The sequence below is a fragment of the Protobothrops mucrosquamatus genome, unplaced genomic scaffold (genome assembly GCF_001527695.2).
Source record: "Protobothrops mucrosquamatus isolate PMUCROS unplaced genomic scaffold, P.Mucros_1.0 scaffold295, whole genome shotgun sequence".
Lineage (NCBI taxonomy): Eukaryota > Metazoa > Chordata > Lepidosauria > Squamata > Viperidae > Protobothrops > Protobothrops mucrosquamatus.
The window spans coordinates 1-13,581 of record NW_015386639.1 but is presented as its reverse complement, the minus strand read 5'-3'; the positions used below and the strand labels follow the sequence as shown (position 1 = coordinate 13,581).

Genomic DNA, 13,581 nt, shown 5'->3' with positions numbered 1-13,581 from the left:
TAAATGCCATCTGTAAATCATTTTATATTGATTCTCTCTATATGCAGTTGATAGCGTCAATTTGCAATTTCGGTTCCATAATCTTTCCCATTCCTCTAAATTTATATTTCGCCCCACATTTCGTGCCCACGCTATCATTGGCCCCTTCACTATTTCTTCTTCTAACTCTATCTCTAATAGGTATTTATAAATTTTTGATTTAAAGTTGCCAAGGTTGAGAACCCCTGTCGCTAGATCTTCAAAGGTTTTTTTTTCCTCAGAGAGCTGGCATTGTTGCTGAGAAGGCTGAGGCCTGACCAGAATCTTCTCCCACCCATGATCCCCTGAGAAAGCAGCCAGTGTCAGCAATTGCTCACAAGAAGAGCAGACCAGAGGCTGTCATGGTCTATGACAAAGCAAATGAGAGGTTTTTTAATCAACAACTCAATTCCCACACAATTGCAGAAATGGATGAGAAGGAAGCAAGTATTTAAAAACATATTTTCTGTAGATATAGTTGTTTCTGTCATTTACCCTCTAAATTCCCTGAGTCATTTGGGGGTTTAATGATTTTACGTTTTTCCTGAAACCTTCTTTTTTCCATTTCTAGTTTATGCGGCAATCTATTCCTGAGATCTTTGATTACGGCAAGAGTTTCCTTCCACTTTTTATTCTACTCCAACTGTCCCTGGGTTGTGGGAAATATATATCTCTATATAGAGATACACAATGAAAATTTTGTGGATTCAGTAAAATAAAGCTTGAGAAAATAATGATAATCTGGGGGTAATTCAACACATTTTTCAATTAATTCAATAAATGACCTACTTCAATGAAGGTCTCCTATGAATGACAGATTTTCAACTTCATTGAAAATCTAAGTAGCAACAACCAGAGGATTTTCACTGGTGAAAAGAAGCAGCATCAGACACACACACACAAAAAAGGAACTGTGCGTCTATGTATATGTAGCAGTCATTTCCCCTCTTTTGGGCAATATGCTTACTCTTGGCAAGTATTGATTCAAACTCACACACGCTCCCCACCGCAACATTGCTACACCATGTGGAAAAGGTATTCTTCAAGTGACTTTTCTAACAAATGTTGATTGGGAAATGTGGGGAAATTTCCCTTGCGTTTTCTCTGGGGTATTTAAGACCATCTACTCTTCTGTTTCAAGAAAGTGGTGTGTTGTGGTTATCCGGATATTTCTAAGGCCAGAGAATGAAGAGCTACAGGTAAGAGAATATGGGGTTGCTTCTTTAAAAAAAAATGATGTGGAGGAGAAATCAATTGATTAAGCCAGAATAGTAGAAAGACAGGGAGTTTGACTATAAAGTGGAAGGCAGCTTGGTTATTCTTAAAAGTTGTAATAAATCATATGTGGAGAACCTTCTGGAAACATTTGTGGGAATAATTTTCAAAAATTAAAAATACTCCTGCCTATAAAGTTGGATGTAATTGAAGAAGCAAGAGATTCTATTCTTATTTTTGTTTAATTTGTTCATATACAACAAAAGGAAATGTTGATGGAGTATAAAAATGTTTGTTTTTGTCCCTTATAACAAAGTGGAGGCTGGTCCCTCTTTCAAAATATGGTTTCATCTACCTTGTTGGTATGAGCTGACATATATAACAGACACAAGACATAAATAATAGAGAAATAGAAATGAGATTGGTTGCAAGTCTCTAGCCTCATAAATGGCTGTCCCTCGCTTAGTATTATCCAGAATAATCAGACAGCATGCTCAAACACTCTGCTGATTGGAAGATTTGGGAATGGAAATTTCATCACATCTGGAAGATTCTAGATTAAAGGAAGTCTGGTTATAGTGATTGTAGATTAGGCATTCCTCACCATCATCTCAAGCCACCTAGGACAGAGGTCTTCAAACTTGGCCCTTTTATGACTTGTAGACTTCAACTCCCAGAATTCCTCAGCCAGGTATGCAAGTCCACAGGTCATAAAAGACCCCTGACCTAGGATGTTCTTTATCAGTGCTGCTGACCTTCCCCCCCCAAAAGAAACCCCTTCCAAAGCAATGAGCTACCATTTAAGTTACTTAAGGCAGATGTTTTGTTTTGCATGATGATAACTTCTTCTTTTTTCAGTTATAAGAAACTGAAAGTATTAGAAACAGCGGAGAAGGGGAACTATCAAATCAAAGATGTGTTAAAATTTGGAGATGGCAATTTAGAAGTCGGCAATAGTTAGAACAAGCTCTATTCAACTGAGTGCTTTGCATAGTCAGGCAGAAGCCAATCCCCATAATTCTGGTAGGGACACTGAGTGATTGGTCACTGTGATGCTGTGCAGATTTTCAGTGGTAGCAACTCATGCAGTTAGTTCAGTGTGGGATCATCGTCACCAATGGTCCAATATTAGTCCTGATCTGCGACAGAATTCAGCCTGAGGCAAAAAAAAACCAACAACCAATAGTCTTGCTTCTTACTACTCTATATACCAGGGGTGGGCAATTAATTTTCCCAGGATACCACATAAGAAACTGGGACAGTTGTGGAGGGCTGAACCAATAGGGCTGTGAAGGTGCATAGGCATGTATAGATGTGCACATGTAAATTAAAATAAAAATAGCAATTGCCTTCAAAATAAAAGCAATGCAGTTGCATGTATGGGATATCTTTACATTTGAATTCTAATTTCTGATTGATTTCACAAGGGCCAGCCAAAGGGCCGGATATCATCTGGGAGAAGTAAAATGCCCAGGTCTGCTATATAAAAGGTTTAAAGGTTTTGCCTGTCCAGTCGTCACCGACTCAAGGGGCTGGTGTTCATGTCCAATTCTTAGCCAAGGGAGCTTTTGTCATCATACAAAAATCAGATTAATTAGAGGTAAATCTTATTCAACAAAGGCAACAGGACTCAGGATATTAGGTATGTTATATTAATATTCTTATTAGGTATGTAAAAAGCAGCAAGAGTTTTTAAACCCATCGTATGAACCATTGCTTCTTGTTTCCTGTTGATTCTATGTCAAAACATTCTTTACTTTTCCTCTCATTTATACATTTTTCAGTATCACAAGGAAGATTTTTTTTCCTTCTGGCCAATAATCTGCTTCCCAATTTCACTAGGGATTAGTTCATCTGGATTGTTTTATCTCAAATTACGAATGCCAAAAAGATATCTGCTCTTGCAGATATCAAGGCTGCTCAAATCACAATTTTATTCCTGACCCATGATTTGCTTAACTGTTGTTTGAATAAATAGCAGAGTACTGGGTCCACTTATCACACTAAGGCAGAAAACATAGTTTATAAACTGCAGTACTGTCATGCAATTTAAGGCATTGCCAAAGCCAAACAATCCACATTAAGGGATTAGCACTCTGTATGAATCAAATTACAGTACAATTCTCCTTTGTATGACTTTGTAGGACTTCAAATTGGCGTATTGGTAAAACCTGTCAATTTTATTCAGAGATTTGCACTGCAGAGGAGGACTATGTATGCATTTTCAGTTCTGAGTTATATCCAGCTTTAGCATACATGAGGCAAGGTTCAAGTTTCACATCACAATTGCAAATTTGAAGAGGCAGGAAACAAATAATTGAGTAATGAGTAAAGTACTGTACACTGCATTCAGATGCCTCAAGGTTAAGACACCATGAATATAATTCAAGCACTTTTAAGTGGCTTTTTCCTGTGTCATTCATAAACAATAGCCTTGTAGCAATAAGAAGTATATTCTTGAGCAAGAGACCTAAACAGTTCTCAGTTCATTAACTTGTACTGTTCAGGGAAATAAATCAGTTCCATTAGACCTTTGCTGTCAAACATTTGGAGTTCTTCTAAGCATCTCTGGTCGTTTTAGTATTCATTTTTGGCCCCCCCTTCCCACATATTCAAAAGAAAGTAGTGGAGGATGCAAGACCTTCAACCTGTTTGAGATGGCCAAGATCCTTGCAACACTATGGCTTTTTTTTCCTTCAAAAAAGGTAAAAATAGTAGGAATTGGGGAAGAGAGGGGAGGCCAGCAGCTTCGCAGTTTCCTTTGCTATGCTAGTAGGACTAGCAAAATAGCTTCTGGTAATCAAGGACTTAATGCTGGTGGACTTTGCATGATACCAAACCTCAGAATTAGAGCCAAGGAGGGGACTGAGAGCATGCATGTGAAATTTCCTCAGTTGTATGATGTGCCATCAGTACAGAGTTCAGAATCACATCCATATTAGGAGAGAAGGGATAACCACAGCACTGTAGACTTTTAGCTTTGTGGAAATATGGATGTTGTATTGATTGACATTCTAGTATGCAGCCATCCCAGAGCCTGGCAGCTGGTATCCCTTAGAAGTTTTGGACTTCAGCTTGCATTAGACTGACAACTAGTATAATCGTGAAAAAAGACTGGGGGTTGTTTAAAACATCAGGAAGGCACCTGCTTGCTTTAGCTACCTTAGAACAGGGGTGAGATTCCTTTCATGGCAAAGCATTAGAAATGACATGCATGTATAGCATTCTTTTTCTATGTGAGTATGCACCTTCAAGTCACTGTTGACTCCTGGTGACTATCTGAATGAGATTCTACAGTTTTCTTGGCAAGATTTCAGAAGTGGTTTGCCCTTGCCTCCTTCCAAGCCTGAGAGAGAGTGACTGGCTCAAGATCATTTGGTTGGCTTTGTGCCTGAAGCAGAGCTAGAACTCACAGTCTCCCGTTTTCTAGTTTGATGCCTTTAACCACTACACCAAAATGGCTTTCTATGGCATTTCTTAGCAGAATCTAAGATGCTACCTGCTACCTGTGTCATTCTAAAGCACAGAGAAAGTTGTCCATCTCACCCATAAGGCAACTTTCACTACTACATGTGGTTCAAGTGTTTCCAGGTTCATAATTTAGACCAGACCTGGACATACTTGTCACGAAAGTCAATTTCTGGTAATATGGAGGGCTTACTGACATTTTGTTTTCATTTTCAGGTCTCCATATGCCATCCATGATTTTTCTCTTTCCTGTTTCATATGGAAAGTGGTGCCCAGCCTCGTGTGCATTTTCAGTCCTAATATGCTCAACATTTCTGCCTTCCGAATCCATCGTGTGGAAAGTGCAGGTGAAAGTTCTCATCATGATAGACAATCCATGGAAAGAAGAGTCTCCTCTTGTTGGTTCTTCTGATTCTTCTTTCTCTTCTTTAATACAAAATAATTCTGTGTTTACACAGATAACTGCCAAGATCACACCATATACTCCTGGCCTACGTTTGTCCTGGAAGGAGAACCCACAGTCCTAAAATGTCTACAATACAAAAATACAAAGCCTTTTGATCTACCCCTTAACCTGACTTGGAATAAAAAAGATTCATCAACTGTTATCCCTGCAGGATTCAAGGGGGCAAGAATAATGTCACAAGGTGATTCTGTCTGGCTTTTACCAACCATTCTTCAAGATAGTGGGGAATACATTTGCACTCGAAGGTAAGCATACAGCTCATGGGATTGTTCAGTTTTACATAGTTTAACTTTGGAAAGAGAGTGCATTTAGCCAGGAGTAGTTAAGAGATTAGTGGGAAAGGCACTAGAGTACTAACACGGCACTCACAGCATATTCTTTGGAAGAGAGTTGTTTCTTGTACAACATATGTATGCTGAATACACAGCTGGAAAATATATTAATCCACTTTTATTAACACAACGTAACTATTCAATTTAGGATCAAGAAATAGAACAAAATACATTTAATTTGCATATTTAAGTGAACCAATTGATTTTTTTTATTCTTGGACTAATGTGAACATAGTTTCCTTCAGACTGTGCAGTTTCCCTGAATTCTGTGATATTTCGTGGTTGCTATTTTATGGAGTAATGGTGTCCACCTTAATAAAATGTATCCATGATAACAAAATGACGTCTGAGTTAGGAAGCTTCTGAATATTAAGGATTGCCAACAAATCAGACTAGATATATTTTTTACCATTCTTGTAATATCTACAAGTGAAGAGTTTGAGAGTTTAGAATTTCCAAAACATGATTCAGTGGGCTGTTAAATAAAGCATCATTTCAGTAATTCAGTCAATGCTGACTACTACTGTATATACCGTAATCATATAATTCTTGATTAACATATGGACCACATTAAAGTATGACACACACACACACACACACAAACACATACCGTGTTTCCCCGAAAGTAAGGCCCTCCCTGAAAATAAGTCCTAGCTTGATTTTTGGGGTGGGCCTAATATAAGCCCTACTCCAATAATAATAATAACAACAACAACAATAACAATAACAATAATAATAAAGTTGGAAGGGACCTTGGAGATCATCAAGTCCAGCCCCCTGCTCAGGCAGGTAACCCTATACCAGTGGTTCTCAACCTTCCTAATGCTGCGACCCCACCCACCCATGTGACCACACGTGACCCACACACGCGACCATATGTGACCCACACGTGACCCACACGCACAACCACACGTGACCCACACGTGACCCACACGCACGCGGAAAAGGAAATAACTCCAACCAAGGAAATGGGCAGAAAGTCCTGGCGTTTCTACAAAGCAGCAGCAGCAGCAGCAAATCAGGGTTTCCCAGTTCCTGGCTTCGAGCAGCCCGGCGCAAAGCGGCCTTTCCTCTTAGGCAGCCCTTGGAAAAATGCACTTTTTTCTGTCTTCCCCCTCCCTCCTTTCGTGGCCCCAGCAGGAAGAGGGGAGGGGAGAGCCACTTCTTCCACCCTCTTCCCTCCCCTCGCAAGAGCCCGGTTCGCCAGCGATCAGAACCTGAGAGGGAACCTGTGACAAGCGCTCCCGCGGCAGCCAAACCCTTTCGCCCTCATGCACCCTCACACACTCACTCGCGACCCTGCCCTGTTTCCTCCACCCCACTGGGGAGTTCAGCTGCCTGTCTGCCCGGCTCTTCCTCCGCCTTCCAGGTGAAGGGAGCCGCCTGCAAAGGCTTCGTGCAGGGGGATTCTCACGTCGCGTCGCCTCCCCGCCTCCGGCAGCTGGGCTTGGCTGGCTGGCAGTGGCTCCCCTTTTCTCAGTCCAGACACAAAGGGGAGTCGCTGCTAAACTGCCAGTCTCAGCGCCTGGCCCATGGGCACCGCGAAGCCCTGCCCCGCCCTATCCTGCTGCTGCTGGTCCGCTCCACCCGTGGTCTGCTGAGCTCGAGCTCGCCCTCCTTCCTTCCTTCCTTCCTTTCCTTACTTCCTCCCTTCCCGAGAGTGCTCCGACCCTCGCGTGCCAGTCCGACACAGCCTTTGGATGCCTGGAGCATAGAGATGGCTCTTCTGCTCGAGCTAGAGCGGCCCTCTCAGCCGGCTGAATCTCGCCGCCGTCGGTCGAGGTCTTTTCAGTGAAGTTGCGGGCGAGCCGAAGAAAAGGGGCCCGGCAGAAGGTTCTCTGCACCCCTCCTGTACCGCCGTTCGGTGCGGCGGCAGGCAAGCCCAGGCGCTCCTGGGCAGCCATGGCAAGCAGCAGCGACGGCGCAGGCAGACCACCGGCTGGGCCACCAGCTGGCCCAGCCCAAGGGAGGTAAGACACCCGCCGGGCCCCACGTGCGCCAGCAACCCTCCCTGCGCCCGCCGCTGCTCCGCTAGCCTTACCTTGGCCACCGCACGTTTGGTGCGGTGGCAGGCAGACCCAGGCGCTCCTGGGCGGCCATGGCATGCGGCAGCGAGGGCGCAGAGCGACCACTGGCTGGGCCACCAGCTGGCCCAGCCCAAGAAAGGTAAGGCACCCACTGGGCCCCACGCGCACCAGCAACCCTCCCTGCGCCCGCCGACCTCCCACCTCCCATCCCTGGCCCTCTTTTACTTACATTACTTACGACCATTTCACGGGGGTGCCAAACAACGCAGTCCGCCATTTTTTTCCCTTTTCCTTAGCTGTGCTACTCCCTCTTATTCTATTGGCTTTTGAAAGCCAATAGAATTAGACTCTATTCAAGAGAGTCTATTCTATTGGCTTTCAAAAGCCAATAGATTCTATTGGCTTTCGAACACCAATAGAATAGAGTCTCTTGAATAGAGTCTATTCTATTGGCTTTCAAAAGCCAATAGAATAAGAGGGAGTAGCACAGCTAAGGAAAAGGGGGGGAAAATGGCGGACTGCGTTGTTTGGCGACCCCCGTGAAATGGTCGTTCGACCCCAAATGGGGTCGCGACCCACAGGTTGAGAACCGCTGCCCTATACCATTTCGGACAAATGGCTGTCCAGTTTCTTCTTAAAAACTTCCAGTGTTGGAGCATTCACCGCTTCTGGAGGCAGGTTGTTCCACTGGTTAATTGTTCTAACTGTCAGGAAGTTTCTCCTTAGTTCTAGGTTGCTTCTCTCCTTGATTAGTTTCCCTCCATTGCTTCTTGTCCTGCCTTCAGGCTCTTTGGAAAATAGCTTGACTCCCTCTTCTCTGTGGCAGCCCCTGAGATATTGGAACACTGCTATCATGTCCCCCCTCGTCCTTCTCTTCATTAAACTAGACATACTCAATTCCATCAACTTTTCCTTATATGTTTTAACCTCCAGTCCCCTAATCATCTTTGTTGCTCATCTCTGTACTCTTTCTAGAGTCCTAGTTTTGGGGTAAGGCGCATGCAGGGTGTGGGGGATGTCAAGCTTAGGTGGGGGGTAGAGCTGCACCACGCGCCCCACACCCACTTACCAGGCCTCCCATGAATCGACACCTGCCTCTCCTCGCTGGCCCACTTCTTCTGCAGTGTCCCCCAGCCTGGATTTCGCTCTCAGAGGCCTTTCCAGAAGGCCTCTGCAGCCGAGAACCGAACTACGGATTCAATCCATAGCTTTGTTCTCAGCTGCAGAGGCCTTCCAGAAAGGTTTCTGAAGGGAAATGTAGGCCTGAGCTCCATTCACAGCTGGAGAGGCATTTCCTTCAGCTGCAGAAGTGGGCTGGCTGGGCAGAGCTGTTGGTGCCACTGCCATGACGTGAGTGGAAAAGACACTTAAATAATAAGACTGGGTCTTATTTACAGGGAAATATGGTATACATACATACATACATGTATACATATTTTGTGTTTCCCCGAAAGTAAGTCCTACCCTGAAAATAAGCCCTAGCTTGATTTTTGGGGTAGGCCTAATATAAGCCCTACCCCCAAAATAAGCCTAGTTTTGGGGTGAGGCACATGCCTAAAAGTCAAGCTGGGATGGAAGGTAGAGCTTCCCCAGGCACCCTGCACCCAATTATCAGGCCTCCTATGAATCGACACCTGCCTCTCCTCACTGGCCCACTTCTGCAGTGTCCCCCGGCCTGCATTTCGCTCTCAGAGGCCTTTCTGGAAGGCCTCTGATGGGAAATGTAGGCCTGAGCTCCGTGTTTCCCCAAAAGTAAGGCCTACCCCAAAAATAAGCCCTAGCTTGATTTTTGGGGGGTGAGCCTAATATATGCCCTACCCCAAAAATAAGCCCTAGTTTTGGGGTGAGGCACACGCCTAAAAGTCAAGCTAGGGTGAGGATGGGGATATGGATCTGCCCCACATGCTCCACACGCCCCACACCCACTTACCTTGCAGCCAGGCCTCTCCTCGTCCTCCCACTTCTTCTGAGGCATCTTCTGCAGCCAGGCCTGCTTTTCTCAGTGAAAACAAGCCTTTGCGGAAGGCCTGTCCAGCCGAGGACCGATCTAGAATGTATAGCTCAGTACTCAGCTACATAGGCCCTTCTGTAAAGGCCTGATTGCAAAATGCAGGCCGGAATGCAGCTGCAGAATGAAGCTGTTCCTTCGGCCCCAGAAGACATGGACCTGCTGGGCGGGGCTGTCAGTGCCAAAGGTGAGTATAAAAGAGACCCCCCCAAAATAAGACCTGGTGCACCAGGCAAAGAGTGAGACTGTGAATTGATGAAGCTCGGTGACTTTGGGCGAATCACTCTCAGCCCAAACCACCTCACAGGGTTGTTGTGGAAAAATAGGATATGTTCATTGTCTTGAATTACTTGTAAAAATAATAAAGGTGGAATATAAATAAATAAAAAATGAATAATTGTGGCTCCTCACCATACATAGAATGGAGGATTTGAGAAGGTTTCTTTTTGCATTGGAGAGGTTTTAGAAGTTACTTTTAGCATTTTTTAGAGAGCTAAAAAAATCATTTTACAGAACAAAGTAAGTCTCAAGCACCCCGAAAGACCTACTTAAGATCTGTAGCTATGTCCCTCAACATGGATACAAATCCAGGTTCAGCTCTTGATTCTATACAAGTTGCACTTGGGCATATTTATGCCACCATTAATATGAGCCCTTTACTATAGTTACACTTAGCTTTATTAAGATTAGAATTTTACTGTTGTTTTCTTTTGGAGAAAATGGTAAGGAGAAGGCTTACTTATGAGCTGGGCAATCAGTCGTAAAAAAATTAGTCTGGAGTTTCACCGACCTCTTATTTTGTTCCAGAAAATCCCCTATCTCTAAGGAGTAGGGGTGAAAGAAGAGCACCAGGATTTCTGTGAGCAGGAGTGTTTTCAACAAAATCAGTGGACACAATTCAGTATGTTAGTACTGTCCAGTTTCTGGTATTCCTATTACATGTTGTCTAAAATGATTAAATATGAGTAATAAAGAATGAAAAGATTCATCTTTGTGTTTTAATGCTGCAATTCCTCATTATGAATTTGTCTTTTCTCTGCAGAAGTTCCTCTTACTGCTCTAAAGTGTCATTGCATTTAAAAGTTGTCAAGAGAAGTGAAGCCAATAATATTTCCTATCCTCAGAAGGCATTCCTGTTTAGTTCTGAAAAGATAGTTTGTCCTAATCTAGAAAATTTTATACAAAACAATACCAATTATGAACTCAAGTGGTACAAGGTATTATTTTCAAATCATTTCTAAATGTCTTTATGGGGATGTGAACATGAATTTCCAATATTCAAAATTCAGTAAAGAAGATGAAGAATCTGTGGTCCTTCAGAGCTTGCTGGATTGCTGGTTCCATTACCTCTGACCATTATGTTCTGTCTTAAACTCAGGGAACTATACAACTGTCATCAACTCTGTTGTACGTTACAAATGAAACATTCAGTCGTGATCAACTTGTGATCAAGTCTCAGTTATACTGTAGTCTAAATGAAGCCTATGCTATAGCTTTGTTTGACTTCTGGACCAGTCATACCACCATATCATTGTAATTCAGCAATATTGTTTTGGGGACCTATAATGCTCTTGCTACAATTGTGGACTTTTTTCCTCTTGCATTTTAAGATGTTAACTGTTTTTTCCCAAAGTGCTGACTGTTAACATAATGGCCATTTTCCACTAGAGTCCTTGAGTATCTTCATAGCATCACCCAGCCATTGTGGAAGTGATATCAAGCCTGTTCTCATTCCTGTTACTTTAAATCGATGATGCTATAAATCACTATTTGAGAAATGACCAACACCCACCTCTTTGAACCTGTAATAGATAATTAGAGGTGTTAATTCAAGTGACTTGGATATGCTAAAACTCATCTATTAAATATATCTGAAGAAAATATCTCTCTGCATTAGGTGGCCTATATCTCATAATATTTTCTTCTACGCTTCCTACCCCAATTTGGCTTTTTAAAAAAAAATTATTGGCATGCTACAAACCAAATAAACAACCATGAGAGAAAGCATTTCCTGACATCCATCACGTGCTCTCAAAATCCCAAAGATTCCCACTATTGGTAAAAAGTAGGCCACTCTCCAATGAAAGTAGAAATGGCCCTGATCTTATTATTATTTTTGAGCCAATTCAAATCTTTCATTTTTGTCCATATTTTTTTTAGTTCTATCATCTTTTCTATTGCCTCCTCATGTTGATTTCAGATGGTAGATTTTTTTTCATTGTATTGCTTTTTGTATGTTTTTGTCTGGCTGACTTTACCTTAGCAACTTTCATATTTTTTGACAAAAATAACTTTATATTTTAAGAATTAAATATCAATCAAATCACATAGATTCAAGTTGCCTGTTTCTAGCTTATAAAAAGATATTTGATTATTTTTAACAAATCATCAGGCATTCTTGAAAAAAAAATATAGGAGATCTCCAAAGATCGGTGTCACCACATCAACAGTATGATCATTAAACCAATCTGAACATTTTAAATAGTCCAAGATCAATAAAAAAATATATGCAAGAGGAAAATTGATGTTACCTTTACACTGAAGCAAGGCTGATACTACGATTAATCATTAAATATTCCTTTTCTTTTAATCTTTAGGACTCTACACGTCTGAACATGGATACTAAGAAGTTTGCAACTCTGAATGGCACTAATTATCTCTTGATCAATCCTATTTCTATGAATGATTCAGGCTATTATACTTGTGAAATGACCTTTGAGTTTGAAAAGGAACAATATAATATTACCAGAACTATTCAGCTACAGATACTTGGTAAAAGAAACACAAAAACAACCAAAACTATTTGAGTGAATGGAATATTTATAACTATTAAATATGACACTAATAGTTGTATTTTAAGTTAATTTGATTTGTATATAATGAGTTTCCATCAGGATAAATTTTATAACTTGGGTTAGGGTTTCAAAGTATAGAAGATGGGGCTGTAGCTCATTATGAGGACCAATTTTGCAAAAAAAAAAAAAAAGGTTACAGAGTCAGTTGTTAGTTCCAAGTAAGATGGTAAAAAATTCCTTTCTGTGACTCTTAAAAGCTGTGGCCAGGGTAGACAGCACTTATCTAGATGGGACAATGGTTAGTTTTCAAATAAGGCAATATTATTTTGGCTAACATACACATGTGTTTTTTATTTCTGCTAATTCATTGGACGGTTAGGACATGATATATAAAAGTCTTGCAACCAGCTATATCAGTTACTCTCATTTTTTGGATTTGTTTCTTGATGTAAGACCAGAAGTATGATATAGTAAAGGAAATATAGATGTGTAGTATGTATAATTGTACAGCGATTGATTAATCCAACTTTTTTTTATGTAATTGCAGATGCACAAAATCTGCTTATCTCTAAGTATAAATAGTTTGCTAGAAAGTGATCTGGCAGAAAATTGTGGGAAAAAAATAAGGAAGTTTCTGTTTACAGAAACTTATCAAGTTTCTCAGCATTACAGCTGTCAAATGCCAAAATTACCAGATTATCCAGTACAACATTCCAGCTACTTGCTTTAGATAACTTTCTGAAATATCTTCATAGATTGAGAACATAAATCCTTAACTGTCAATGGAAGCTAAAACTGGTGTCTTAAACAAGGAAATCTAACAATTATGTCCAAAGATAGCTGTTTGAAATAATTTCAGACAAATAGATTTACTTAGTGATGCAAAAAATAAACTAAGGTATGAGATTTTCTTTAGAAGAAAAAATGGCTCTAGCTAAAGTAGCTGTCCCATTCTCTTTTTAAAGGTTTTTAAACTAGCTTTCTTGATGGATTGAACCATAGACAAGATGGGAATGTGTTGCCTGTTAAATAGCCAAAAGATGGCAGTAATGTCTTTAACAACTCAGAGTAAACAGCACATTTCTCCTCTTTCCCAATGTTAAAATGTTTCCAACTAGTACAGATATTCTATAAAATTCAGAAAGACTAGTGAAGTCTTACCTCTGTGTTTTAGGTAGTGAAGACAAGAAATCCATCATGCCACTTAAAAGGCTAACCTGAGGTAAAAGGTAGCACTGGAAATGGACTTTAG

General features: G+C 41.3%; 1 protein-coding gene across 1 annotated transcript in view; it reads left to right on the top strand.

The window, feature by feature from the left end:
* LOC107286533 (interleukin-1 receptor type 2) overlaps nucleotides 1-12,483 on the top strand; it is a 14,046-nt gene extending 1,563 nt beyond the window's left edge. Inside the window, exons 2-5 of the mRNA XM_015814921.1 lie at nucleotides 4,918-5,048; nucleotides 5,160-5,412; nucleotides 10,577-10,751; nucleotides 12,132-12,483. Of these exons, the coding sequence (XP_015670407.1) occupies nucleotides 4,918-5,048; nucleotides 5,160-5,412; nucleotides 10,577-10,751; nucleotides 12,132-12,341 (769 nt within the window). The 3' untranslated portion in view covers nucleotides 12,342-12,483. The remainder of the gene's footprint in view (nucleotides 1-4,917; nucleotides 5,049-5,159; nucleotides 5,413-10,576; nucleotides 10,752-12,131) is intronic.
* Nucleotides 12,484-13,581: the final 1,098 nt, after the last annotated feature.